The sequence below is a fragment of the Ranitomeya variabilis genome, chromosome 4 (assembly GCF_051348905.1).
Source record: "Ranitomeya variabilis isolate aRanVar5 chromosome 4, aRanVar5.hap1, whole genome shotgun sequence".
Taxonomy (NCBI): Eukaryota; Metazoa; Chordata; class Amphibia; order Anura; family Dendrobatidae; genus Ranitomeya; species Ranitomeya variabilis.
Window position 1 is genome coordinate 1,135,942 of NC_135235.1, and position 25,209 is coordinate 1,161,150.

General features: G+C 49.8%; 1 protein-coding gene across 1 annotated transcript; it reads right to left on the minus strand.

Annotated features, from left to right (window-relative positions):
- Positions 1-256: 256 nt before the first annotated feature.
- On the minus strand, positions 257-20,916 carry BAG3 (BAG cochaperone 3). The gene is made up of 4 exons (XM_077257869.1): positions 20,565-20,916; positions 18,152-18,475; positions 1,412-1,714; positions 257-1,306 (listed from the first exon to the last, which is right to left on the minus strand). Exons 1-4 carry the CDS (start codon positions 20,730-20,732, stop codon positions 536-538), a joined length of 1,566 nt encoding a protein of 521 aa, XP_077113984.1. The 5' UTR covers positions 20,733-20,916; the 3' UTR covers positions 257-535.
- Between the last annotated feature and the right edge of the window lie 4,293 nt (positions 20,917-25,209).

Here is a 25,209-nt window from a genome sequence, read left to right on the forward strand (position 1 = left end):
TACAGATCCTTTTTCCTTCAAGTGTCCATTAACTTCTATGGAAAAAGGGGCGATATCTCCATACAATGATGCTGGGCCTAAAGTCACATTTTAAATACTTGGGTGAAGGGGACTCACGGGTCACCGGGTCTCTGCAGCATAAGACTGGACCCCACAGGATAGCATTAAACCTGTGTGCAGAGATCAAGACCCAATCATCAAACCACGTGTGACTGGAGACCTCCTTCCCCTCAGACGCCATCTTTCAGAGCACAGATCAGTGTAGACCTTATTTATTTATGACAGCACAAGATCAAAAAGATAAAGATGTTACATAAGAACCAACATTCAAAGAACATTTCCTCCCAGGACAGCTTTATACCCAGATTCTCCCCAAGTCAATCCATGAAAAGTGAGGCTCCTTCTCCACCATCAACAGAGCAAAACTCCATTAATGGATTCTGAAAGCTTTAGTTACATAGCAACATGCGCAATGGTTTAAAAGGTAAAATTAAAACCCGAAAGTCTGCAAGTGTTCAGCCTTTATTACTGAGAACTAATGAGCACCACCAGCAGTCGGGACACAGACTTCCTGGACAGATGAGGCCTCCTGTTGGGAGCTCTCAGACTGAATTGGTGAGGAACAGCTTTCTTCCATTGGACCACCCAACTCCATTAGTTCCTGTGAGGTTACAGTTGGCGCAACTGCTAGATAGTCAGTAGCTTTTCGTTCTAGAGTCTCCAGAATGTTCTGGACTTTTCTTACCCCATCTTTTCTAGCCTGACGCACATCAGCACGGCCTTCAGGATCTACTGAATCTAGGGCCAGAAGCTCTTTAGTCAGATACTCCTCAAGCATCAGATAATTCTTTTCATTCTTTCTGCCTTGGAAATAGTCAACAGCTTCTTGCAGTCCCTGCACCCTATGCAAAATCCTCTCTACTTGTAGAACCCCAGGATGTTTGTTTAGTGGCTCAGCTGGAAGGAAACCCACATCTGTGGTCACTTCTAATGGTTGAGGACATTGCAGTTCTTTTTCTACTTTAGTGTCCTTATCTATATTTCTGGTCTGCTGATGGTCGGTGCTCGATGGGCTTGTCTCAGCTATGGGGTTGCTTGTTGTGTTTGTCTCGGCTGGGCAGCTGCTCGGAGAGGCTGTCTGCACAGGACTGATTTCTGGAGAACTATCCGGGCCGGGAGCAGATGACATGAAACTCACATGAACTGGAACATTTGGAGGAGACATAGTCTGAATCGGGACAGTAGGTACAGAGCTGGGGTCGACCTCCAGATGACTTCTAGGTGGGGAAACCCTTTGAATTGGAATCTGAAAGAAAGTTTAATCCCCAAATAAGTATATGGTCACCAAATATTTAAGAAAAATATTAGGAACAGAATCAGGGAGAGGCTCATGTGTACTGTCAGACACTACCTGCACCCTGACCGGATCTGTCAGGGGAGTTCTCCTCGTTGATGAAGCCTCTGGACTAGACTGTGTATTTGGGGGATGTCTGGAGTCTCTGTCATCCTGAATCCTGTAATACACTGGCTGGTGCAGGTGACATTCTGACTGTGGATTCCAACCCTTCGGTGGCACATTGTGAGAAGATGGTCGCGGGATGTTCCCTTCATGGATCACCGGTATGGAGATATATCCACGCGGCAGTTGGTGGACTTCTCTGCTCGGGATCTGCCTGCCTGGAGACTGAGAAAGGCCACTCAGCTCTAGAGGAGGCTGAAATAAAAACACAAGAATTTAATATAGTCTGAAGTCTCCAGAAACATGGGTGATCACGGGTGTAAAAGTGTAGGTGGTGTACGAGCACTAGAATCTCATAAGGGGGGGCATACGAGCACCCTTACATTCTCAAATTAGGGCGGGGCATACGAGCACTAGACTCTCATAAGGGGGGCGGATACGAGCACTAGGATCTCATAAGGGGGGCATACGGGCACTAGGATCTCATAAGGGGGGCATACGAGCACTAGGACCTCATATGGGGGGGCATACGAGCACTAGGATCTCATATAAGGGGGTATACGAGCACTAGAGTCTCCTATATGGGGGGGGGACATACGAGCACTAGGATCTCATATAAGGGGGGCATACGAGCACTAGGATCTCATATAAGGGGGGGCATACGAGCACTAGAGTCTCCTATATGGGGGGGACATATGAGCACTAGCACCATGGTCTCATATGGAGGGCGTACGAGCACTATGATCTCACATACAGTGGGGGAAATAAGTATTTGATCCCTTGCTGATTTTGCACGTTTGCCCGCTGACAGGGAATGACACCATTGGTTTTGCCATATTGTATACTAGTAAATGGAGTGGGGGGGGGGGGAAAAGTGTGCAATCCCACACTTGTTTTTGGTTTGGGTTTTTTGCCAGGTTCACTAAATGCTAAAACTGAGTTGCCATTATGTCATTACAAGTTCATATACACCAAACATGTCTAGGTTCTTTTTTATCTAAGTGCTGAAAAAAAAAAATTGATAGATCGGGCGATTCTGAAATGTTTGATTTTATTTTTATTGTTTTATTATGAAGGGGGCGATTTGAACTTCTTTATTTTTCTTTATAAACACTTTTTTGCCATGCTTCAATAGTCTGCACAGGAGACTAGAAGCTGGCACAACTCGATCGGCTGCGCTACATAGAGGCGATGGTCAGATCGCCTCTGTTTAGTAGAAGTGCTGACGTGCTATGAGCGCCGACCACTGGGTGGCACTCACAGGAATCCGGCAGTGACAACCATAGAGGTCTCCAGGAGACCTCAGGTTGTCATGACGAAACGCCGGTGACCCGCGGTCACAGGATGCGGGTCACTGGTGTGCGAATTTCCGATGCAATTGCCGGAAGAGCCATTTAAATGCCGATGTCAGCGCTTGATAGCGGCATTTAACTAGTTAATAGCCACAGGTGGATCGTGATTCCATCCGCGGCTATTGCGGGCACATGTCAGCTGTCCAAAACAGCTGTCATGTCCCGGGAAAGATGTGGACCGCCGGAGCCCACATCAAAGGGAGGGTATCCGACGTCGGCGTACTATCACACGTGTTGTCGGAAAGGGGTTAATGTTTGGTAGGGGATCAAATACTTATTTCTCACTACAAAATGCTAATAAATTTATACAATGTGATTTTTATTTATTTTTTTATATTCTATCTCTCAATGTTAAAATTAACCTACCCTTAAAAATTATACTGTTCATGTCCTTGTCAGTGGTCAAACTTACAACAATTAGCAAGGTATCAAATAATTATTGTGCCCCCCTGTATATGGGGCCGTACAAGCACTACGATCTCATACACAGTTGTGTTCAAAAGTTTACATACCCAGCGGCAGAATTTTTGCTTTCTTGGTCTTTTTTCAGCGAATATGAATGATAACACCAAACCTTTTTCTCCTCTCATGGTTAGTGGTTGGGTGAAGACATTTATTGTCAAACTACTGTGTTTTCTCTTTTTAAATCATGAGGACAACCCAAAACATCCCAATGACCCTGATCTAAAGTTCACATCCCCTGGTGATTTTGGCCTGATAACATGCACAGAAGTTCACACAAATGGGTGTGAATGGCTACTAAAGGTAACATCCTCACCTGTGACCTGTTAGCTTTTATGCACACACACTGATTACAAGCAGAGTGAGCTTCTGGGATCCAGACAGACTCTTGCATCTTTTATCCAGCCACTGACGTTTCTGGATCATGAGTCATGGGGAAAGCAAAAGAACGGTCACTGGATCTACGGGAAAAGGTAGTTGAACTGTATAAAACAGGAAAGGGATAAAACGAGATATCCAAGGAATTGATAATGCCAGTCAGCAGCGTTCACACTGATTATACAGAGCCCCTGACTTTCCATTTGTTAAACAAAACCACGGTCAGGTAGACCAACAAAAAGGTCGTCCACAACTGCCAGGAAAATTGTTCGGGATGCAAAGAAAAACCCACAAATAACAAACTGAAATACTGCACTCTGAAAACTAGCGGTGTGGCTGTTTCAAGATGCACAATAAGGCTATGTCTCCACGTTCAGGATTCCCTGCACTTTGGACGCAGTGGATATCCTGCCCCGTTGTACGCGCGGTGATTCCGCATGTGTTCATTGAACACATGCGGAATCACCGAGTCATATTCATAGGCTGGGTTATTTATCTTGCGGAGAAGGAGCGTCTCCACAAGATAAATAGACTGCAGCAGGTCTATAAAGACGTGCCGCATGTCCAGTTACACAGAGCTACGGGTTGCGGCCCTGCATGCATAGTGGAGATGGGATTTCATAAAATCCCTTCCACTATGCTGTAACATCAGGACGCTGCGGCTGTACGCAGCGTCCAATCTGCAGTAGATGCTGAAGGTTTCCTGACCGTGGAAACATAGCCTAAGGAGGCATTTGAAGAAAAATGGGCTGCATGGTCGAGTCGCCAGAAGAAAGCCATTACTGCGCAAAAGCCACAAAGTATCTCTCCTACAATATGCAAAACAGCACAGAGACAAGGCTGAAAACTTTTGGAACAATGTAATTTGGAGTGATGAGACCAAAATTGAACTTTTTGTCCACAACCATAAACGTTACATTTGGAGAGAGGTCAACAAAGCCTATGATGAAAGGAACACCATTCCTACTGTAAAGAACAGAGGTGGATCGCTGATGTTTTGGGGAAAGTATGAGCTACAAAGGCACAGGAAACCGTCAAAGTTGAAGGAAAGATGAATGCAGCACGTTATCAGCAAATACTGGAGGCAAATTTGCAATTGTCAGCCCGGAAGCTGCGCATGGGACGTACCAACATGGCCTTGTGTTTTGGATCATTGACAAGTTGACCTGTCATTGGCTACAGCAGAACAAAGTGAAGTGAAGGTTCTGGAGTGGCCATCTCAGTCTCCTGACCTCAATATCATTGAGCCACTTTGGGGAGATCTCAAGAGCGCAGTACATGCTAGACAGCACAGGAATTTACAGGAACTGGAGGCTTTATGCCTAGAAGAGTGGGCAGCTTTACCATCTGAGAAAATAAAGAACCTCATCCACAACTACCACAAAAGACTTCAAGCTGTCATTGATGTTAGAGGGGGCAATACACGGTATTAAGAAATGGGGGATGTGAACTTTTGATCAGGGTAATTTGGATGTTTTGGGTCGTCATTTTGATTTAAAAAGAGAAAACACAGTAGTCTGACAATAAATGGCTTCACCCAACCACAAACCATGAGTGGAGAAAAAAAAAAAAAAAAAAAAAGCTTTGGTGTTATTCATATTCTCTGAAAAAAGGGCAAGAAAGCAAAAATTCTGCAGGGGTAGGTTAACTTTTGAGCACAAAAAAAAAAAAAAAATATAGTTCTTACCGATAACGGTATTTCTCTGAGCCCATGACGGCACCACGGAGAGAGGGGATCCGCCCACCAAGGACAGGAAACCTACGGATAAAAAGGCGGTACCACTCTCCTGCATCAGTTGTTTTACATAGAGAATGATGGGAGACTACTAAAACATTTGTTAGCTTTAACTGTTTAGCATAACGAGATACCGCGTGATTTTAAAACTATGAATAAACTATAAATAAACTATGGCACTATTTAATGTGAGCACCCATAAGTGAAGGGAGGGAATGTACGGGTGCCGTCATGGGCTCAGAGAAATACCGTTATCGGTAAGAACTATATTTTTCTCTGATCGCCCATGACGGCACCACGGAGAGAATTGCATAGATAGTACATTCAGGGAGGGACCACCGCTTCCAGAACCCTTTTACCGAAGGTAAGGTCCGAAGAGGAGTTTAGGTCCAATCTATAGTGCCTATAGAATGTAGATGGTGAGGACCAGGTAGCAGCTCTACATATCTGGTCTATGGGAACTCCGGCCTTCTCCGCCCAGGAAGATGCCACTGCCCTTGTCGAGTGAGCCTTAACCTCCCCGGGAATGGACATCCCACTTGCCGAGTATGAAAGACTGATGGCATCCGTAATCCATCTTGCTATGGTGGCTTTCGATGCTTTTTTCCCCTTCCGGGGACCCTGGAAACACACAGAGAGGCATCCTCCCTACTCTCCTTAGTGACTTCTAGGTAGCGTAAGAGACATCTTCGTACGTCTAGTGTATGTAATGTTTGTTCCTTCTTGTTTACAGGGTTGGGATAGAAGGAAGGGAGAGAAATCTCTTGAGACCTGTGAAACTTTGATGCCACTTTCGGGAGATATGCCGGGTCTGTTTTTAAAATGACCCTATCCTCTAGAAATTGTGTGTAAGGAGGGTTAGCTGAAAGAGCCTGTAAGTCGCTGACCCTACGGGCAGAAGTGAGGGCGACTAACAGAGCGGTTTTGAGAGATAGGTTTTTTATTGAAGCTTCGTGTAATGGTTCGAATGGTGGACTGGTCAGGGCTTTAAGGACTAAGTTTAAGTCCCATTGAGGAACGATTTTTACCGGAAGAGGCCTTGATCTTCCTGCTGCTCTTATGAATCTAGCAACCCACCTATTTGAAGCTAAATCAAAATTGAATAGGGCTCCCAATGCTGCCACGTGAACTTTCAGGGTACTAGTAGCCAGCCCCATCTCCAACCCATTTTGTAGGAACTCTAATATGGAATTAAGGGGAATTTCTTTCCCTACTTTTGCCCCTGATGAAGATAGAAACTGTTTCCATATCTTGCCATATTGTTTTGTTGTGACTGGCTTCCTACTTTGTAGCAAGGTTGAGATTAACCCTGGGGAAGAACCCCCTGTCTTTTAGCAGCTCCCTTTCAAGAGCCAGGCTGTCAAGTGCAAGTTCTTGACCCGTGGATGACAGACTGGGCCCTGCAACAATAGATCCTGAAGGTCTGGTAATACCCAGGGGTCGGATATTGACATATTCCTCATCCATGAGAACCAAGGTCTCTTCGGCCAGAACGGGGCAATTAAGATAACCAGCGCCCCGTCCTCCCGAATCTTCCTCAGCACTGCTGGAATCAGAATGAGAGGAGGAAAGGCATAGAGCAGATGATGACCCCAAGACATCAGGAAAGCGTCCACAACTACTGGGTTCCCCAGAGACGATAGCCTCCTTTTGCTCCCTACTTTTTTGTTTAGATGGCTCGCAAAGAGATCTATTTTGGGAACCCCCCATTTCTCTGTGATCTGGGTAAATATTGCCTGATTCAGTTCCCATTCTCCCTGTTTTAGGCTGGACCGACTGAGGAAGTCCGCTTTGTAGTTGTCTACCCCTTTTATGTGTAGGCTTGTTAGGGATAGGAGGTTGCTCTCGGCTATTTGCAGGATTGAGTTGGTCACTTCCATTAGATTTTTGGAACGGGTGCCCCCCTGGTGATTTAGGTAAGATACTACCACCCGGTTGTCCGACATCACTCTTACGTGATGAGAGTGAAGGACTTCCAAGAATTCCTGAAGGGCAAATTTGACCGCAAGAAGTTCCTTCATATTGGAGGATTTGTCTGCCAGGGACGGAGACCAGGTGCCCTGGGCTACCAGATCGCCCAGATGAGCTCCCCACCCTGAGGGGCTTGCGTCCGTAGTTAGGACTTTTGATATCTGAATTACCCACGGGACCCCCTGGGAAAGATTTTTCTGCGACTTCCACCATGTCAGAGAGTGGCTGGTACGAGGAGATAGAATTAACCGCCCGTCTAAATGCCCTCCTAGATGGTTTTGTTCTGACAATATCTGCCATTGGAGGTCTCTCGAATGTAATTAGGCCCACTGGACTGCGGGAATGCAAGAGGACATGGAGCCTAGGAGGGACATACCCTGACGGAATGTTATGGAGGGGAGAGATTGAACCCTTGATACCAAATTTTTTAGTTTTTGTATTTTGCTCTCCGGGAGCCGACATTCCATTTTTATGGAGTCTAGGGTGAGACCTAGGTACTCCTGAACTTGAGAAGGTATTAGTCTGGATTTTTCTATGTTTATCAGCCAGCCCAGTTCTTTTAGGGAATAAATCACAAGTGCCAGTTGATTCTCGCAATGCTGCAGGGAGGAGCCTATTACCAAAAAATCGTCCAGATATGGTACAATCAAGGTATTTTCTTCCCTGAGGTGAGCCATTACCTCCGCAATCAGTTTTGTGAAAATCCTCGGGGCTATGGCTAGACCAAAAGGCAGAGCTGAGAACTGGAAGTGACTTAGGACTCCTCTGATGTGTACCGCCATCCTGAGGAATCTTTGGTGATCTTTGTGTATTGGGACGTGATAATATGCGTCCTTTAGGTCTAGGACCACCATGAAGCATTGAGGAAACAGCATTTTGATAGACGATTTTATCGTTTCCATTTTGAATGCCTGAACCTCTAAGTAGTTGTTTAGACTTTTCAGATTTATGATGGTTCTGAAAGACCCGTCTGGTTTTCTTCTCAGAAACAGAGGGGAATAGTATCCTTGTCCTCTTTCTTGAGGGGGAACCTCCAGGAGAACTCTCTTTTCTACTAACCCGATGACTTCCTTTTCTAGTGCCAGCTGCTCTTCTGCCGAAGATCTTGTAGGTGTCATCGTAAAAGAGGGACGAGGGTATCTCTTGAATGTTAACCTCAGTCCTGATTCTATGATGTTCAGTATCCATTGACTGGAGGTAATCTTTTCCCAGGCTGGGAGAAAGAGACAGCCTCTCTCCCACCTGGGGCGAACCTTCATTGCGGAGGTTTCTTGTTATCATTGGGGTTTTTATTTAAGATAAACCCCTTGTTTTTGTTCCTCTTATCCTCCCATTTCCCCTGGCCTCTCCCCGGGTTCTTACGGAAAAACCTCTTGTTCCGAAAGGGCTTCCGGTAAGAGGGGAGGCCCAGAGGAGGAAAGGACTTTTTCTTGTCCCCAGCTTTTTCTAAAATATCGTCTAGAGTGGAACCAAACAAGAATTCTCCTTCACATGGGATGGTACACAGTCTTGTTTTAGTTTGGAGGTCGCCTGGCCAGTTCTTAAGCCAGAGGGCGCGCCTGGCCGCATTAGCCAGTGCTGCTGACCTAGCGGCTAATCTGATTGAGTCGGCCGAGGCGTCAGCCAGGAAAGCTGCAGCTCCCCTCATTACTGGTAAAGTATTCAGTATCGAGTCTCGGGAAGTCTTCCCTTTTAATTGACCCTCTAGTTGATTTAGCCAAATCATTAGGGAGCGAGATGTACACGCCGCTGCTACTGCAGGTTTTAAGCCCCCCCCTGCTGCCTCCCAAGAGTCTTTGAGGAAGGCGTCCGCCTTCTTGTCCATAGGGTCTTTTAGTATCCCCATGTCTTCAAACGGGAGTGCGAATTTTTTTGATGCTTTAGCTATTGCCACATCTAATTTGGGGGCTTTTTCCCAAAAGGAGCAGGATTCATCCTCAAAAGGGTATTTCCTTTTGGGAGTTAAGAGAGACTTTTTCATGGGCTTTTTCCATTCTTTTTTAATTAATGCTGCGATTGTATCATTAAGTGGAAAAGCTCGCCTCTTTTTTTGTTCTAGGCCCCCGAACATGATGTCTTGTACCGATTTTTTGGGGTGGGAGTCTACTAACCCCATAGTACTTCTCACCGCCTTTATGAGGCCATCGGTGTCCTCTATTGGGAAACAGTTGTGCCCCCCCGAGGAAGAAGTGGATGATGCAGATGAGGAGGAGGAGTCGGAGGATACTGAGCTCGCACTGTCGCTGTCAGATTTTGAGACCGGAGATGGAGACCTATCCTTTGTCTTTCTCCGTTTTTTCGGGATCTAAGGGTGTCTTCTACTTGCTCCTTAATCAGGTTTTTTAAGTCGGTTGCAAACCCTGGCAGACTTTCAGATACTGTCTGCTGTATGCAAGTGTTACACAGCGTCTTCTCCCAGGCAGGTGGAAGATCTTCTCTACAGATGGCACAAATTTTATGCTTTGTTTTGCCTACGCTCTTCCTCCCCTAAAAGACAAATAATAACCTTACTGTCTCTGACTTTCACGAAGATCCACTTACCACCTCCAGGACCCATAAATACCGATTGGGGATTCTCCGCCTCTGGCTTTTTCCCCCCCGACGCCGTACTGGACCCCTTACTGCGTTGGGACCTCTGGCGTTCGTTGCTCGTGTCCTGGCGCTGCTGTCGCCTTTTTTGCTGCTGCTGCTGTGGCGCTGCTATAGGTGGAGGTGATTCTGGCAAGGGAGATGCCGGGTCGCTCATATTGCTGCTGGTCTGCGGTTACTGCTTTGACAACACTCTGGTGTAGTTGCAAGTAGCTTTTTTTGAGGCTTCTGCTGATATATTGCGGAGCCGCTAGGAGGAAGTAACTTTCCTCATTTAAAGCCTTCGCGCCGCTTTTTTTTTTTTTTTTTTACATCCGCGCCTGCGCAGTAGCGCCCAGCTGATGGGCGAACGTCGGCGCCTGCGCAGTAGCGCCCGGCTGATGGCGAGGAGCGCCGAACGCCGGCGCCTGCACAGTCGGGCTTAAGCGGCGCCTGCGCAGAAGCGTGCCCGTACGAGCGCCTCGCCGGCGCCTCGCGAGACCAGCTTAATCCCGGGCATGCGCCGAACTTGCAAGATGGCGCCGGGAGTGCATATATGGCGCTGCTGACCGGCGCCCCCGGTCCTATGCAGTCCCTACTGCGCGGCTCTGCACGCTCGATGGCGGTGCAGTGTGCAGACTGACGCATGTTTTTTGGGGAGGGCCGCGCCGCACCTCCCGCAACCACAGAGGGACCCCCCTGGATGTTGCCTGCTGCATCTTACCTGGGGAGGTGACCGCGAACTCCTTGTCACCTCCCCCGCACACCCTAGAGGCCCACTAGCCCCCCGCGGTGGCGCTTCGGGTCACCACCTCAGCCGAGGCAGAGGGACCCCAGCTGCCTGAACCGGACTGGATGGGTCCGGAATTCCCACGTCGATTCGGTAAGTCCGTAGGTCTCCCATCAAGGACAGGAAACCAACTGATGCAGGAGAGTGGTACCGCCTTTTTATCCGTAGGTTTCCTGTCCTTGGTGGGCGGATCCCCTCTCTCCGTGGTGCCGTCATGGGCGATCAGAGATTATATATATATATATATATATATATATATATATATATATATATATATCTCTCTCTCTATCTCGCTTTGACGATGCGGGAAAAAAAAAAAAATGCTACAGGCTGCGTCCTACGCTGGTCGCCGCATTGTCAAAACGACGCATGCGGCAGCATCCGCATACAGCCGCACGACCTGCGTACCTAATGTTAAAGATAGGTACGGGGGCCGCATGCAGAAGTAGGCGGAGCTAGTGGCAGTGGTGCGGCCGAGGGCGGGGCTTCACAGAGGAAGTCCGCAACCTGCCGCAGATCAGGTAAACGCTAGTGTGAAACTAGCCTTACACAACATTTAAAGGGAATAAATCAGAAGACACTGCGGGGCTGGGATTCACAGGTAGGCCGGCCGCACAGGCGCAGTCAGCTAGACTGCATATGAGGACAGACGGCCAGCGCTCGCTGCGCCTGCACCAGGCAGGAGAAAAGAGCGCAGGCGCCGGCTCATTTCAAAATAGCGACGAGGAGGCGGCGCCCGGCGCCAAGAAGATTTGAGTGACGGCTGTGTGGCGTCTGCTGCAGGGGGGAAAGGCCGGCCTCCAGGACTGAAGAAAGGTATTTATGACAAATTATAAAACGGATTATTTCGGCAGTTACAGCACCCAGAACTAAAAGAGCCACCTTGTCAGAATGCAGCATTACTACTGCACAAGGTGGCTCTTCTAGTTAAAAACGCCTGGGGGGGGGGGGGGTTGGGGGTGACAGGTTCCCTTTAATCCAAGTAAATCAAACTTCTGTGAAATCAAACTGTCCACTTAGGAAGCAACACTGATTGACAATCAATTTCACATGCTGTTGTGCAAATGGAATAGACAACAGATGGAAATTATTGGCAATTATCAAGACCCCCTCAATAAAGGAGTGGTCCTGCAGGTGGGGACCACAGACCACATCTCAGTACCAATGCCTTCTGGCTGATGTTTTGGTCACTTTTGAATGTTGGTTGTGCTTTCACACTCTTGGTAGCATGAGACGGACTCTACAATGCACACAGGTGGCTCAGGTAGTGCAGCTCATCCAGGATGGCACATCAATGCGAGCTGTGGCAAGAAGGTTTGCTGTGTCTGTCAGCGTAGTGTCCAGAGGCTGGAGGCGCTACCAGGAGACAGGCCAATACACCAGGAGACGTGGAGGGGGCCATAGGAAGGAAAACAACCCAGCAGCAGGACCACTACCTCAGCCTTTGTGCAAGGAGGTACAGGAGGAGCACTGCCAGAGCCCTGCAAAATGGCCTCCAGCAGGCCACAAATGTGCATGTGTCTGCACAAACGGTTAGAAACCGACTCCATGAGGATGGTCTGAGGGCCCGATGTCCACAGATGGGGGTTGTGCAAACAGCCCAACATTGTGCAGGACTCTTGGCATTTGCCACAGAACACCAGGATTGGCAAATTCGCCACTGGTGCCCTGTGCTCTTCACAGATGAAAGCAGGTTCACACTGAGCGCAAGTGACAGATGTGACAGAGTCTGGAGACTCCGTGGAGAGCGATCTGCTGCCTGCAACATCCTTCAGCATCACCGGTTTGGCAGTGGATCAGTAATGGTGTGCGGTGGCATTTCTTTGGAGGGCCGCACAGCCCCCCCATGTGCTCGCCAGAGGTAGCCTGACTGCCATTAGGTACCGAGATGAGATCCTCAGACCCCTTGTGAGACCATATGCTGGTGCGGTTGGCCCTGGGTTCTTCTTAATGCAGGACAATGCCAGACCTCACGTGGCCAGAGTGTGTCAGCAGTTCAAGATGAAGGCATTGAAGCTATGGACTGGCCCTCCCGTTCCCCAGACCTGAATCAGATTGAACACATCTGGGACATCATGTCTCGCTCCATCCACCAACGTCCCATTGCATCACAGACTGTTCAGGAGTTGGCGGATGCTTTAGTCCAGGTCTGGGAGGAGATCCCTCAGGAGACCATCCACCGCCTCATCAGGAGCATGCCCAGGTGTTGTAGGGAGGTCATACAGGCACGTGGAGGTCACACACACTATTGAGCATCATTTCCTTGTCTTGAGGCATTTCCACTGAAGTTGGATCAGCCTGTAATTTGATTCTCCACTTTGATTTTGAGTATTTTTCCAACTCCAGACCTCCGTGGGATATTAGATTTACATTGATAACACTGGTCAACAGCATTTTTGGTGCCAAAGATATTTCATCGAATTTAGGGTATTTTTGGGGTGCTGATTCTGAATATGCTATCAGTTTTGCCAGATTGGCTCAAGTTTGAGATTTTTGGTATCTTATTTATAGCACTTGTTGGTAAATGCGACGCATCATCTCATTAATTTTTTTGGATTAGTACTTGAACTGAGCAGTTCTCAATATAGTTTTGTGTCAATTAGTGTTCTAAAAGTTTGTTCATAGCTTGATTTTTGCACTAACTTTATGTTGTTGTCTGTTTTCCAGTGAAAAGCATGAACTCATCAAGAAGAAGTTGTCTTAACGATCCAGACTCATTCTGTTACATTTGTGGTGAATACACACTGCCAAAACATAGAAGAAACATAACAGACTTCGTAAAAAAAGTGTATTTTGCCTATTTTGGGGTTATGCTTGGGGACCAAGACAAGTTTTGGGCACCACACAGTGTGCAAAGCATGTATCGAATTATTACGAAAATGGAGCAAAGGACAAAGAAAAAGCTTCAAATTTGGTGTTCCAATGGTGTGGAGAGAGCCAAAAAATCATCATGATGACTGTTATTTATGGTAAACACAGGTACAGGCACATCTTCACAATGAGGGACAGGCCTTCTTGCAGATTCCATGTTACTCCCATTTTCGTTTCTTATGCTTATTGAATCCTTGCACTTGCACTGCACAGAAATAACAGTCATCATGATGATTTTTTGGCTCTCTCCACACCATTGGAACACCAAATTTGAAGCTTTTTCTTTGTCCTTTGCTCCATTTTCGTAATAATTCGATACATGCTTTGCACACTATGTGTGGTGCCCAAAACTTGTCTTGGTCCCCAAGCATAACCCCAAAATAGGCAAAATACACTTTTTTTACGAAGTCTGTTATGTTTCTTCTATGTTTTGGCAGTGTGTATTCACCACAAATGTAACAGAATGAGTCTGGATCGTTAAGACAACTTCTTCTTGATGAGTTCATGCTTTTCACTGGAAAACAGACAACAACATAAAGTTAGTGCAAAAATCAAGCTATGAACAAACTTTTAGAACACTAATTAACACAAAACTATATTGAGAACTGCTCAGTTCAAGTACTAATCCAAAGAAATTAATGAGATGATGCGTCGCATTTACCAACAAGTGCTATAAATAAGATACCAAAAATGTCAAAAACTTGAGCCAATCTGGCAAAACTGATGACATATTCAGAATCAGCACCCCAAAAATACCCCAAATTCATTAAAATATTTTGGACACCAGAAAAAAAAAATTTTTTTGTTGACCTGTGTAATTTTGTTTTATTGTTCTCAACACATTCCACTATGTAGTGAATAAACATTTACAACCGGAATATTTCATTCAGTGATATCTAGGATGTGGGATTTTAGTGTTTCCTCCATTTTTCGAGGGGAAAAACAAAACAAAACACACACACACGTCCGATCACCATGATCTCATGTACGGAGGGGGGGGGACGCGAGCACCATAATCTCAGGTTAGGGGGGGTGGAGCGAGCACCATAGACTCATGTACGGGGGTGGACACGAGCACCATAGACTCATGTACGGGGGGGGGCGACGACACACGAGCACCATACTCTCATGTACGGGGGGGGGGGGGACACACACACACACACACACACACACACACACGTCCGATCACCATGATCTCATATACGGAGGGGGGGGGGGGGGACGCGAGCACCATAATCTCATGTACGGGGGGGGGGGGGGGGGGGGACGCGAGCACCATAGACTCATGTACGGGGGTGGACACGAGCACCATAGACTCATGTACGGGGGGGGGACGACGACACACGAGCACCATACTCTCATGTACGGGGGGGGGGGGGGGGGGGGGACACACACAAGCACCATAATCTCATGTACGGGGGGGAAGCAAGCACCATAATCTCATGTACGGGGGGGAAGCAAGCACCATAATCTCATGTATGTGGGGGGGGGGGGGGGGGGGACACGAGCACCATAATCTCATGTACGGGGGGGGACACGAGCACCACAATCTCATGTACGGGGGGGGGACACGAGCACCACAATCTCATGTACGGGGGGGGGGGGGGGACACGAGCACCACAATCTCATGTACGGGGGGGGGGACACGAGCACCACAATCTCATGTACGGGGGGGGGACACGAGCACCACAATCTCATGTACGGGGGGGGGACACGAGCACCACAATCTCATGTACGGGGGGGGACACGAGCACCACAATCTCATGTACGGGGGGGGGACACGAGCACCATACATACACACATATACATACACGTCCGAGCACCATGATATCCTGTACGGGGGGGAGGGGGCGCGAGCACCATGATCTCATGTACAGGGGGCGGGGGGTCATGAGCACCATAATCTCATGTACGGGGGGGGACACGAGCACCACAATCTCATGTACGGGGGGGGGGGGGGGGGGGGGGGGACACGAGCACCACAATCTCATGTACGGGGGGGGACACGAGCACCACAATCTCATGTACGGGGGGGGACACGAGCACCACAATCTCATGTACGGGGGGGGACACGAGCACCACAATCTCATGTACGGGGGGGACACGAGCACCACAATCTCATGTACGGGGGGGGACACGAGCACCACAATCTCATGTACGGGGGGGGACACGAGCACCATACATACACACATATACATACACGTCCGAGCACCATGATATCCTGTACGGGGGGGAGGGGGCGCGAGCACCATGATCTCATGTACAGGGGGCGGGGGGTCATGAGCATCATAATCTCATGTACGGGGGTGGACACGAGCACCATAATCTCATGTACGGGGGTGGACACGAGCGCCATAATCTCATGTACAGGGGGGGGGGGGGGGGACGACACAAGCACCATAATCTCATGTACGGGTGTGGAAGATGAGCTCTCCTCCCTCCTGTCAAGATCGCACCTCACCACTTGCACGCTCGACACGCTCCCGTCCCACCTCATCCCTAACCTTTCCACTGTCTTCATCCCAACCCTAACGCACCTCTTCAACCTCTCACTCCCAACAGGTGTCTTCCCCTCATCCTTCAAACATGCCAAGATCACACCCATCCTCAAAAAGCCCTCCCTCGACCCATCCTCTGTGTCTAGCTATCGCCCGATATCTCTTCTCCCTTATGCCTCCAAATTGCTGGAGCAACATGTCCATCTTGAACTGTCCTCTCACCTCTCCTCCTGCTCCCTCTTTGATCGGTTACAATCTGGCTTCCGTTCCCACTCAACTGAAACAGCCCTAACTAAAGTCACCAATGACCTACTAACTGTCAAGAGCAAGCGACACTACTCTGTCCTCCTCCTCCTGGACCTGTCTTCTGCCTTTGACACTTTGGACCACTCCCTTCTGCTACAAATCCTCTCATCTCTTGGCATCAGACTTGGCCCTTTCCTGGATCTCGTCATATCTGACAGACCGGACATTCAGTGTCTCCCTCCCCCACACCACCTCCTCACCTCGCCCCTTGTCAGTCGGTGTTCCTCAAGGATCTGTTCTAGGACCCCTACTCTTCTCCATCTACACCTTCGGTCTGGGACAGCTCATAGAATCCCACGGTATGCAGTACCATCTCTATGCTGATGACACACAGATCTACCTATCCGGACCTGACCTCACCTCCTTACCAAAATCCAACATTGTCTGTCCCTTCTTTTCTGCTCACTTTCTAAAACTGAACATGGACAAAACAGAATTCATCATCTTTCCCCCATCTCACTCTACCCCTCCACCAGACCTATCCATCAAGGTCAATGACTGATCACTTTCCCCAGTCCCACACGCCCGGTGCCTCGGGGTGATCCTCGACTCTGCCCTCTCTTTCAAGCCACATATCCAAGCCCTTGCCTCCTCAAACTCAAAAACATTTCCCAGATCCGCACATTCCTTGACCGCGACACCGCAAAAACACTAGTGCATGCCCTTATCTCCCAACTCGACTACTGCAACCTCCTACTCTCTGGACTCCCCTCTAGCAGTCTGGCACCACTCAAATCAATCCTACTCTGCTGCCCAACTAATCTACCTGTCTCCCCGCTATTCCCCAGCATCTCCCCTATGCCAAGTCCTTCACTGGCTTCCTATCGCCCAGAGACTCCAGTTCAAAACCCTCACAATGACCTACAAAGCCATCCACAACCTATCTCCTCCATACATCTGTGACATGATCTCCCGATACCTACCAACACGCAACCTCCGATCCTCTCAAGAACTCCTTCTCTACTCCCCACAACCGCATCCAAGACTTCTCCCGTGCTTCCCCAATACTCTGGAACTCTCTACCCCAGCACATCAGACTCTCACCTACCATAGAAACCTTCAAAAAGAACCTGAAGACTCACCTCTTCCGACAAGCCTACAGCCTGCAGTGATCCTGAACCTACTGAACTGCCGCACAACCAGCTCAACCCTCTCCTAGTGTATCATCACCCGTCCCCTGCAGACTGAGCCCTCGCGGGCAGGGTCCTCCCTCCTTATGTACCCGCGTGCCATGTTTTTTGCTCATGTTTAATGTATTTGTCTATATTTGCCCTGTATTCACATGTAAAGCGCCGTGGAATAAATGGCGCTATAAAAATGTATAATAGTAATAATAATGTATGGGGGGGGGGGGGGGCACAAGCACCATAATCTCATATACGGGGAGCGAAACAAGCACCATAATCTCATGTATGGCGGGGGGGGGGGGGGGGGGAGACACAAACACCATAATCTCATGTATAGGGGGGGGGGACACGGGCACCATAATCTCATGTAAGGGGGGGGGGGGGGGGGGGGACACGAGCACCATAATCTCTTGTATGGGGGGGGGGGGGGGGACTCGAGCACCATGATCTCATATATAGGGGGCCCAGATGCACGATGTGCCCACATTCCTTCATTGCTTGGGCTGCAGACATTGGTGTAGGTAAGCCTGCAGGGGGCGTAAGGAGGGCGTGGGGGCACATTACCACCTCTACAGTCTACAGCTGCCATGACATCGGCAGTTACAGCAGGAGAAGCTGCGCTCACAGACGTTACCGATGGTCTTTGAGATGATCCGCGTGATGCCAAGGAGCCGCTGCCAGGCCGATCTGCTGGAGGAGATGCTGGTGGTCCCCACGCAGGGGATTGTGGTCGGTTAGGGCCCACTATTGGAGACTGGGGTCGCTTCTGTACGGAAGGGTCTCGTTTAACCCTCTGCAGCCCTGGCGGGTGCACATGGAGGGGGGGAGGTGGCTGTCTGCTCTCGGGATCTTCATGCTGGATGGGAATTGGTATATAACCCGGACGCAGCTGTGGGTAGTACAGGTTCCCACAGGTCGGAGCCTCGGGGGAGGGACCATTAGACCACGTCTGAGCCACCTAGACAAACAGAAGAAAAGGTTAGAAAATCCACGGTTGGAGGAGCAACGTCCCACACTAACCAATAAGATTGCTCCTTTTATTTCATAAAGCACTTAACAAAGGTAAGAGCCAACAACGGATTGGCTACTGTGTGGAGTGACATCACTTGTGACTGCAGTAACCAATCACAAGAGACAGGATGTCACAGCAGCGGAGAGGATCATGGGCCGGAGAGCAGCTTTTCCCTTTTCGGTGACAATAATTGGGGCGCTGACATCCATCCCAATGGCTCCTCATCTCCAGGACCACAGACAGTGTTGTATCTGATTCACGGCCTGCAACATCCCGAGGGGCCACAGTGGTGACAGAGGGCGACGCCACAGACAGGTGGCAGCTGGTGAGTCACCCACCACTGCCCAGTGACGCTGCCACCCTCCCCCAGTGCAGGAATGTCGGCAGGTGGAGGGCGCTGGAGTGGACACAGAAAACACTGCAGAAAAGACAAAGGAGCCGGCAGAGTCCTGGCCTATAAATGGCTGCTGACCCCACACTGGACAGCTGCCGCCTGACAGCTCCATGACAGCTGCTCGGCCTGGAATCCGGCCACACGTCACCTCCAGAAAGGTCACAGGGAGACACCGGGGAGGCAGCCAGCAAGCGAGGCTGCGAGGACGGGGCTGCGAGGACGGGCCAAACACGGGGCTGCGAGGACGGGCCAAACACGGGGCTGCGAGGACGGGCCAAACACGGGGCTGCGAGGACGGGCCAAACACGGGGCTGCGAGGACGGGCCAAACACGGGGCTGCGAGGACGGGCCAAACACGGGGCTGCGAGGACGGGCCAAACACGGGGCTGCGAGGACGGGCCAAACACGGGGCTGCGAGGACGGGCCAAACACGGGGCTGCGAGGACGGGCCAAACACGGGGCTGCGAGGACGGGCCAAACACGGGGCTGCGAGGACGGGCCAAACACGGGGCTGCGAGGACGGGCCAAACACGGGGCTGCGAGGACGGGCCAAACACGGGGCTGCGAGGACGGGCAAACACGGGGCTGCGAGGACGGGCAAACACGGGGCTGCGAGGCCGGCCGAGGACGGGGCTGCGAGGACGGGGCTGCGAGGACGGCCAAACACGGGGCTGCGAGGACGGGGCTGCGAGGACGGGGCTGCGAGGACGGGGCTGCGAGGACGGGCCTGCGAGGACGGGCCTGCGAGGACGGCCAAACACGGGCCTGCGAGGACGGCCAAACACGGGCCTGCGAGGACGGCCAAACACGGGCCTGCGAGGACGGCCAAACACGGGCCTGCGAGGACGGCCAAACACGGGCCTGCGAGGACGGCCAAACACGGGCCTGCGAGGACGGCCAAACACGGGCCTGCGAGGACGGCCAAACACGGGCCTGCGAGGACGGCCAAACACGGGCCTGCGAGGACGGCCAAACACGGGCCTGCGAGGACGGCCAAACACGGGCCTGCGAGGACGGCCAAACACGGGCCTGCGAGGACGGCCAAACACGGGCCTGCGAGGACGGCCAAACACGGGCCTGCGAGGACGGCCAAACACGGGCCTGCGAGGACGGCCAAACACGGGCCTGCGAGGACGGCCAAACACGGGGCTGCGAGGACGGCCAAACACGGGGCTGCGAGGACGGCCAAACACGGGGCTGCGAGGACGGCCAAACACGGGGCTGCTGCCGCGAGGACTGGGAGAGAGGCCGACAGTGACAACGACGGGGGAGGGGCAGCAAGGGGGGGGGGACGATGGGAGAGAGGCAGACGGGGACACGAAGGAGGGGGGGACAAGAACGGGGGGGGGGGGTCAGCCAGGGGGGACACGACAGAAGGGGGGACAACGACAGGGGAGGGGCAGCCGGGGGGGGGGGGGACGATGGGAGAGAGGCAGACGGGGACACGAAGGAGGGGGGGGGCAGCCAGGGGGCACGGCTTCTGCTCGGTGCCTGCAGTGTGACGTCACTTGTACCGACAGCTCAGAAAACTTCCAAAACTAAAGGATCCGCAGATCTACAACACAGACCCCGGCAGGACACGGAGCGCGGGTGATCAAGGCCAGCACAGCGGGCAGGGCAGCAGCTCAGGGGGCGGCTCACCTTCTCTCGGTCCCGGGGGTCGCACCACGTCGTAGTCCGGTTGTTATGATCCACGAAGAAAGGCCATCCGGTGTGCGGGTCCAGCTTCATCTCCCAGCCCGGGGGCAGCGGCTCGGCGGCGCTCACCGGGCTCCTCATAGCGCAGCGAGATCCTGAGAAATGAGCCATCGCCGCTCCGCCGCCTCTTATGTACCGACCGCCGGGGACGACGTGGAAGGGTCTGGAAGAACCGGGACAAGGGGCGGGGACACCGCGAGGCGGGGCTAAGAAGGGGCGGGGACACAGCGAGGCGGGGCTAAGAAGGGGCGGGTGCACAGCGAGGCGGGGCTAAGAAGGGGCGGGTGCACAGCGAGGCGGGGCTAAGAAGGGGCGGGTGCACAGCGAGGCGACTATATAGCGAGTCGGCTGCAGCTGGAAGGCGGAGTTCCGGGAGGAGGAGGAGTTGTAGGCGGTCCCCGGTCGGCTCCTATCTTGCCTTATGTGTCCGGCACTTACGATGCTGAAGTTGGTTTCTTATTCAGCGGTTTCTTATTCGGCTATTTTTTATTTTCTGTTTTTTTCAGGTTTTTGTATAAAAATAAACCATTCTGAGTATATAATATTATGCGGTCATGTGTCCTTTTGTGAATACACTTAAAAACAGATACAAAATTTAGAAGGCTGGGACAAAAATGGGCATCAAAGTGGGCACTGAGGTATGGTATTGAAGGGGTTAAATGCCTTTGTGCCACTGATCTGACACCTGATTTACATATTTAATGATGCCCCACATGAAATCCATGTCACTCCAGCCTGGCACAAATGGGTTCTGGGCATCAGAACTGGCATCAAAGTCGGCAAACAGCCCATTTTCACATATTTGAATAAGCAACTGGTGTTTTCAAGGGGTTAAATGCCTTTGGGCCACTGATCTGACGATTACAATTCACAGATAGTGATGCCCTGCATCAAACTCAGGTCCCTTTAGCCTGGCCCAAATGGGTACTGGGCATCAGAACTGGCATCAAAGTGGGCAGACAGCCCATTTTCACAGATTTGCATAAGTAAGTGATTTTTTAAGAGGTTAAATGCCTTTGGGCCACTGATCTGACACCATCATTACATGCATTTTGATGCCCTGCATGAAATTCATGTCACCTTAGCTTTTCCCAAATGGGTTCTGGCCGTGAGAATTGGCATCAAAGTTGGCATTGATTTTAATGATTTGAATAAGTAACTGAATGTTAAGGGGTTAAATGACCTTGGCCACTGATCTCACACCACTATGACATACACAGGCTGGAGACACACGAGCGATTTACACACTAGGAAAGTCTGACGAGTGCGATGCAAGTGTCATGTGAGTGTCAGGCGGTTTTGTGCGAGTACAATCTGACTTCTCACACCTAACACCCGATCTACATCCGACTGCAGTGCGATTTTACATACAGAAATGTTATTAATCATCTACACATAGTTTTAAAACGTAATATTCTTCAAAATGTATATATATATTCTAGATAGATAGATAGATTAAAGGCCGGCAAATGATCAGCCACGTACATTTTAATCAGAGTGACAGGTTAGATTACGATAGAATAGAGATATACACATAGAATAAATGTGTGGTGTGTGTGTGTGTGTGTATACATATATACAGTATATATATACAGTGGTGTTCAAAAGTCCTGCATAGGCATAGGATAAATTGATTTTTCAAGTTTTAAACGTTTTCTGTCGAATATCTTCGATGCTAATATGACATATTATATATGGTTTTGTTCAGAATACAATTTTGCATTCTCTCCCTGTAATATTTTTAGCTTTTGAAGCAGTTTTGCCTGATATTATTGCAACAATATGGGACTTGAAAGCACAACTAAATATTGTACAGCTTCAGATCCAAAATTAGCCAATCACAGATGAGGTTCTTGTGACCAATCATAACCTGGATATGGCAGCCAATTACATCCCATCTGCTGCTTTGTTTGTTTGTTTTATCTGTTGGTCTATCTAGTGAATCATACTGTAGAGTTTTATGATGGGAGCCTTCAGATTTTTGTCAGTGGAGGATCGTGTGCAAGTTGTGGTGCTACATGAAGAGGGTTATACTGGCCCCCAGATCGCAAGGAAGGTCGGCTGTAATCAGAGTACAGTCGTAAGAATTTAGCAGAAACATAAGCAGCTTGGAATTACCCAGGACAGGCCCAGATCTGGTCGGCCCAGAAAGTCAACTAAAAGGGAGGATAGAGTACTCATAAGAACATCCCTTGCCAATCGAAAACTCACCTCTCCTCAGCTTCTGCGAGAATGGCAAGAAAAGTGCAATATTGAGGTAGCAACATCAACTGTTAGGAAGCAGGATTGAAAGGGTGCAAGGCCCGAAAGAAGCCATTGATGACAGCCATACAAAGACAAAGGCGAAAACTGTGGGCATTGAAATATTTAAAATGGAGGAAGGAGGAGTGGGAAAAAGTGCTATTTGGTGATGAAAGCACTTTTTGCATTTTAGGAAATGATGGCAAGTCTTATGTGAGAAGGTTCCCACATGAAGAGTACAAGCCAGAGTGTTTGAGCTTCTCTGTGAAACATCTGATGAAAGCAATGGTCTGGGGCTGTATGGCAGCCAATGGTGTTGGAAGGCTTCATATTGTGGAGGGTATGCTTAATGCAAAAAAATGCATAGACATCCTTAATAAGAAAATGCTGCCTTCTGCTCAACACCTGTTTTCAGGGGATTACATCTTCCAGGATAATAATGCTCCTTGTCACAGAGCTAAGACCGTAACGGAATGGAAAAAAAAGAACAAGGTGGCTACTATTGACTGGCCAGCTCAGTCCCCGGACCTCAATCCAATAAAAAAATTGTGGCACAAGGTATCATTAGAGATATCTAGAAAACAGCCAAGGACCGAGAGTGAGTTGATTGAGGCTCTGATACAGGCCTGGAACCACATCATCACTCGTGAACATCTGCAGAAGCTTGTTCACTCAATGCCACAGAGATGCAAGCTGGTGCTCAAGAGCAAAGGCTGGCCAATAAAGTATCAGAAGCTAAAGATGCACTCAAAAGGCCCTTGTCAGGACTCTGAATTAAATAAAAAATAATAAATCTTAAAAAGTAAAATTTAAGTCTGGGTGAACTTGCATTGGAAGTTAATGAACTTAGAAACCTGTTCACCATTCTACACACTACTGGTGCAGGTATGGTTGTGCTGTAAAACAAATTATCAAAAATGCGCATACCATAACAATTTATACACTTGGGACATTCAAAAATGAGTATGGCAAACAATGAGGGATTACAAAAACATATATGTCCCACCAGTTTCACTGTAGAGATGCAGAAGTATGAAACATATAGTTTTCTTCACGCCTATGCAGGACTTTTGAACACCATTGTATATATATATATATATATATATATATATATATATATATTATAACGCTGATAGCGTCACTCTGTCCAAAGCCTTTATAGACTGTGCGAGCGCGACGCGTCTGCACAGTCTGGATCCCACAGTGTGACGCATCCGGGGAGGAGGATTGTGGCCCAGGAGATCGCGGTATGAGTAAGCACTGAACGCATACCGCTATCTCCAACGGAGAAGCAGAGACGCACCAGGAGGGTGAGTATGAAGGGGGAGGGTGAGCCATGCTATATTCACCTGTCCCCGTTCCACCGCCGGGTCTTCCGCATCCTCTGGCTGTGACGTTCAGGTCATAGGGCGCGATGACGTGGTCAGTGCGCGCCCCCTGCCTCAACAGTCACAGCCAGAGGACACGGATGACAGAGTGGCGCGCGGCAGTGGAACAGGGACAGGTGAATATCGCAAGTGCCGGGTGTGACGGGGCATGCGACAGAGCAGGAAGAGACACCACGCCAGTAATCAATCCAATAAAATTTATCGGAACAGGGAACTGGGACAACACAAATCAAAGTAATTCTGCAGCGTCCGTAATTAGTCTACAATGAGTCCACACAAAGGGAGCAGATCCGGGGGCGCCACCTGGCAATCCGAAGCCAGGGAAAAGAAAAATAATCCTGGGATGGGTTTACTGGATCCAGCAGATGAGGGACACAACACCATTCCACGTGGCAGCTTTTAATCCTCCACACACGGGCACCAGGATCTCGCCTCAGCATACGATCCCAGCCCTTCGCAAGTCACCACACAATTGAATCAGCCAACACATGAGTCTATTGTTCTGTGTCCTGGGATCCATCCCTCCATGAGGGAAAGCTCCCCCTTCTGGTTGTTGACTCAAGCCTGATTACATAGCAGTCCAGGGACACAGGCCGGGGGAGGGACACGCTGTTACACCGGGGGCCTTAGCCAGCGGCGACTCCAGCACCTGACCCCCATAGTGCGCTGGTGTTCCCGCCTGCTTAGGCACTCGGCGCCCAGCGACGAGAGGTGAGTCTGTCATTTTTTTTTTTTTAAATCGCAGCATCAGCATACGGGGCATATTATGCTATGGAGCATCTTATGGGGGCCATCAACGATGGGAGCAGCACATGACAGAATGGGGGCGCAGAATGGGTGCAGCACATTACAGAATGGGGCGCAGGATGGGAGCAGCACATGACAGAATGGGGGCACAGGATGGTTGCAGCACATGACAGAATGGGGGCGCAGGATGGGAGCAGCACATTACAGAATGG

Bases quoted from the DNA above. Each gene is read 5' to 3' on its own strand.
- BAG3 (XM_077257869.1), bottom strand. From the start codon at position 20,732: ATGGCTCATTTCTCAGGATCTCGCTGCGCTATGAGGAGCCCGGTGAGC. The intron at 1,715-18,151 runs GTAACGTCTGTG...TTTTTATTTCAG, and splicing joins GATCATCTCAAAGACCATCG to CCTCCTCTAGAGCTGAGTGG. The intron at 1,307-1,411 runs GTAGTGTCTGAC...ACTTTCTTTCAG, and splicing joins CAGATCCGGTCAGGGTGCAG to ATTCCAATTCAAAGGGTTTC.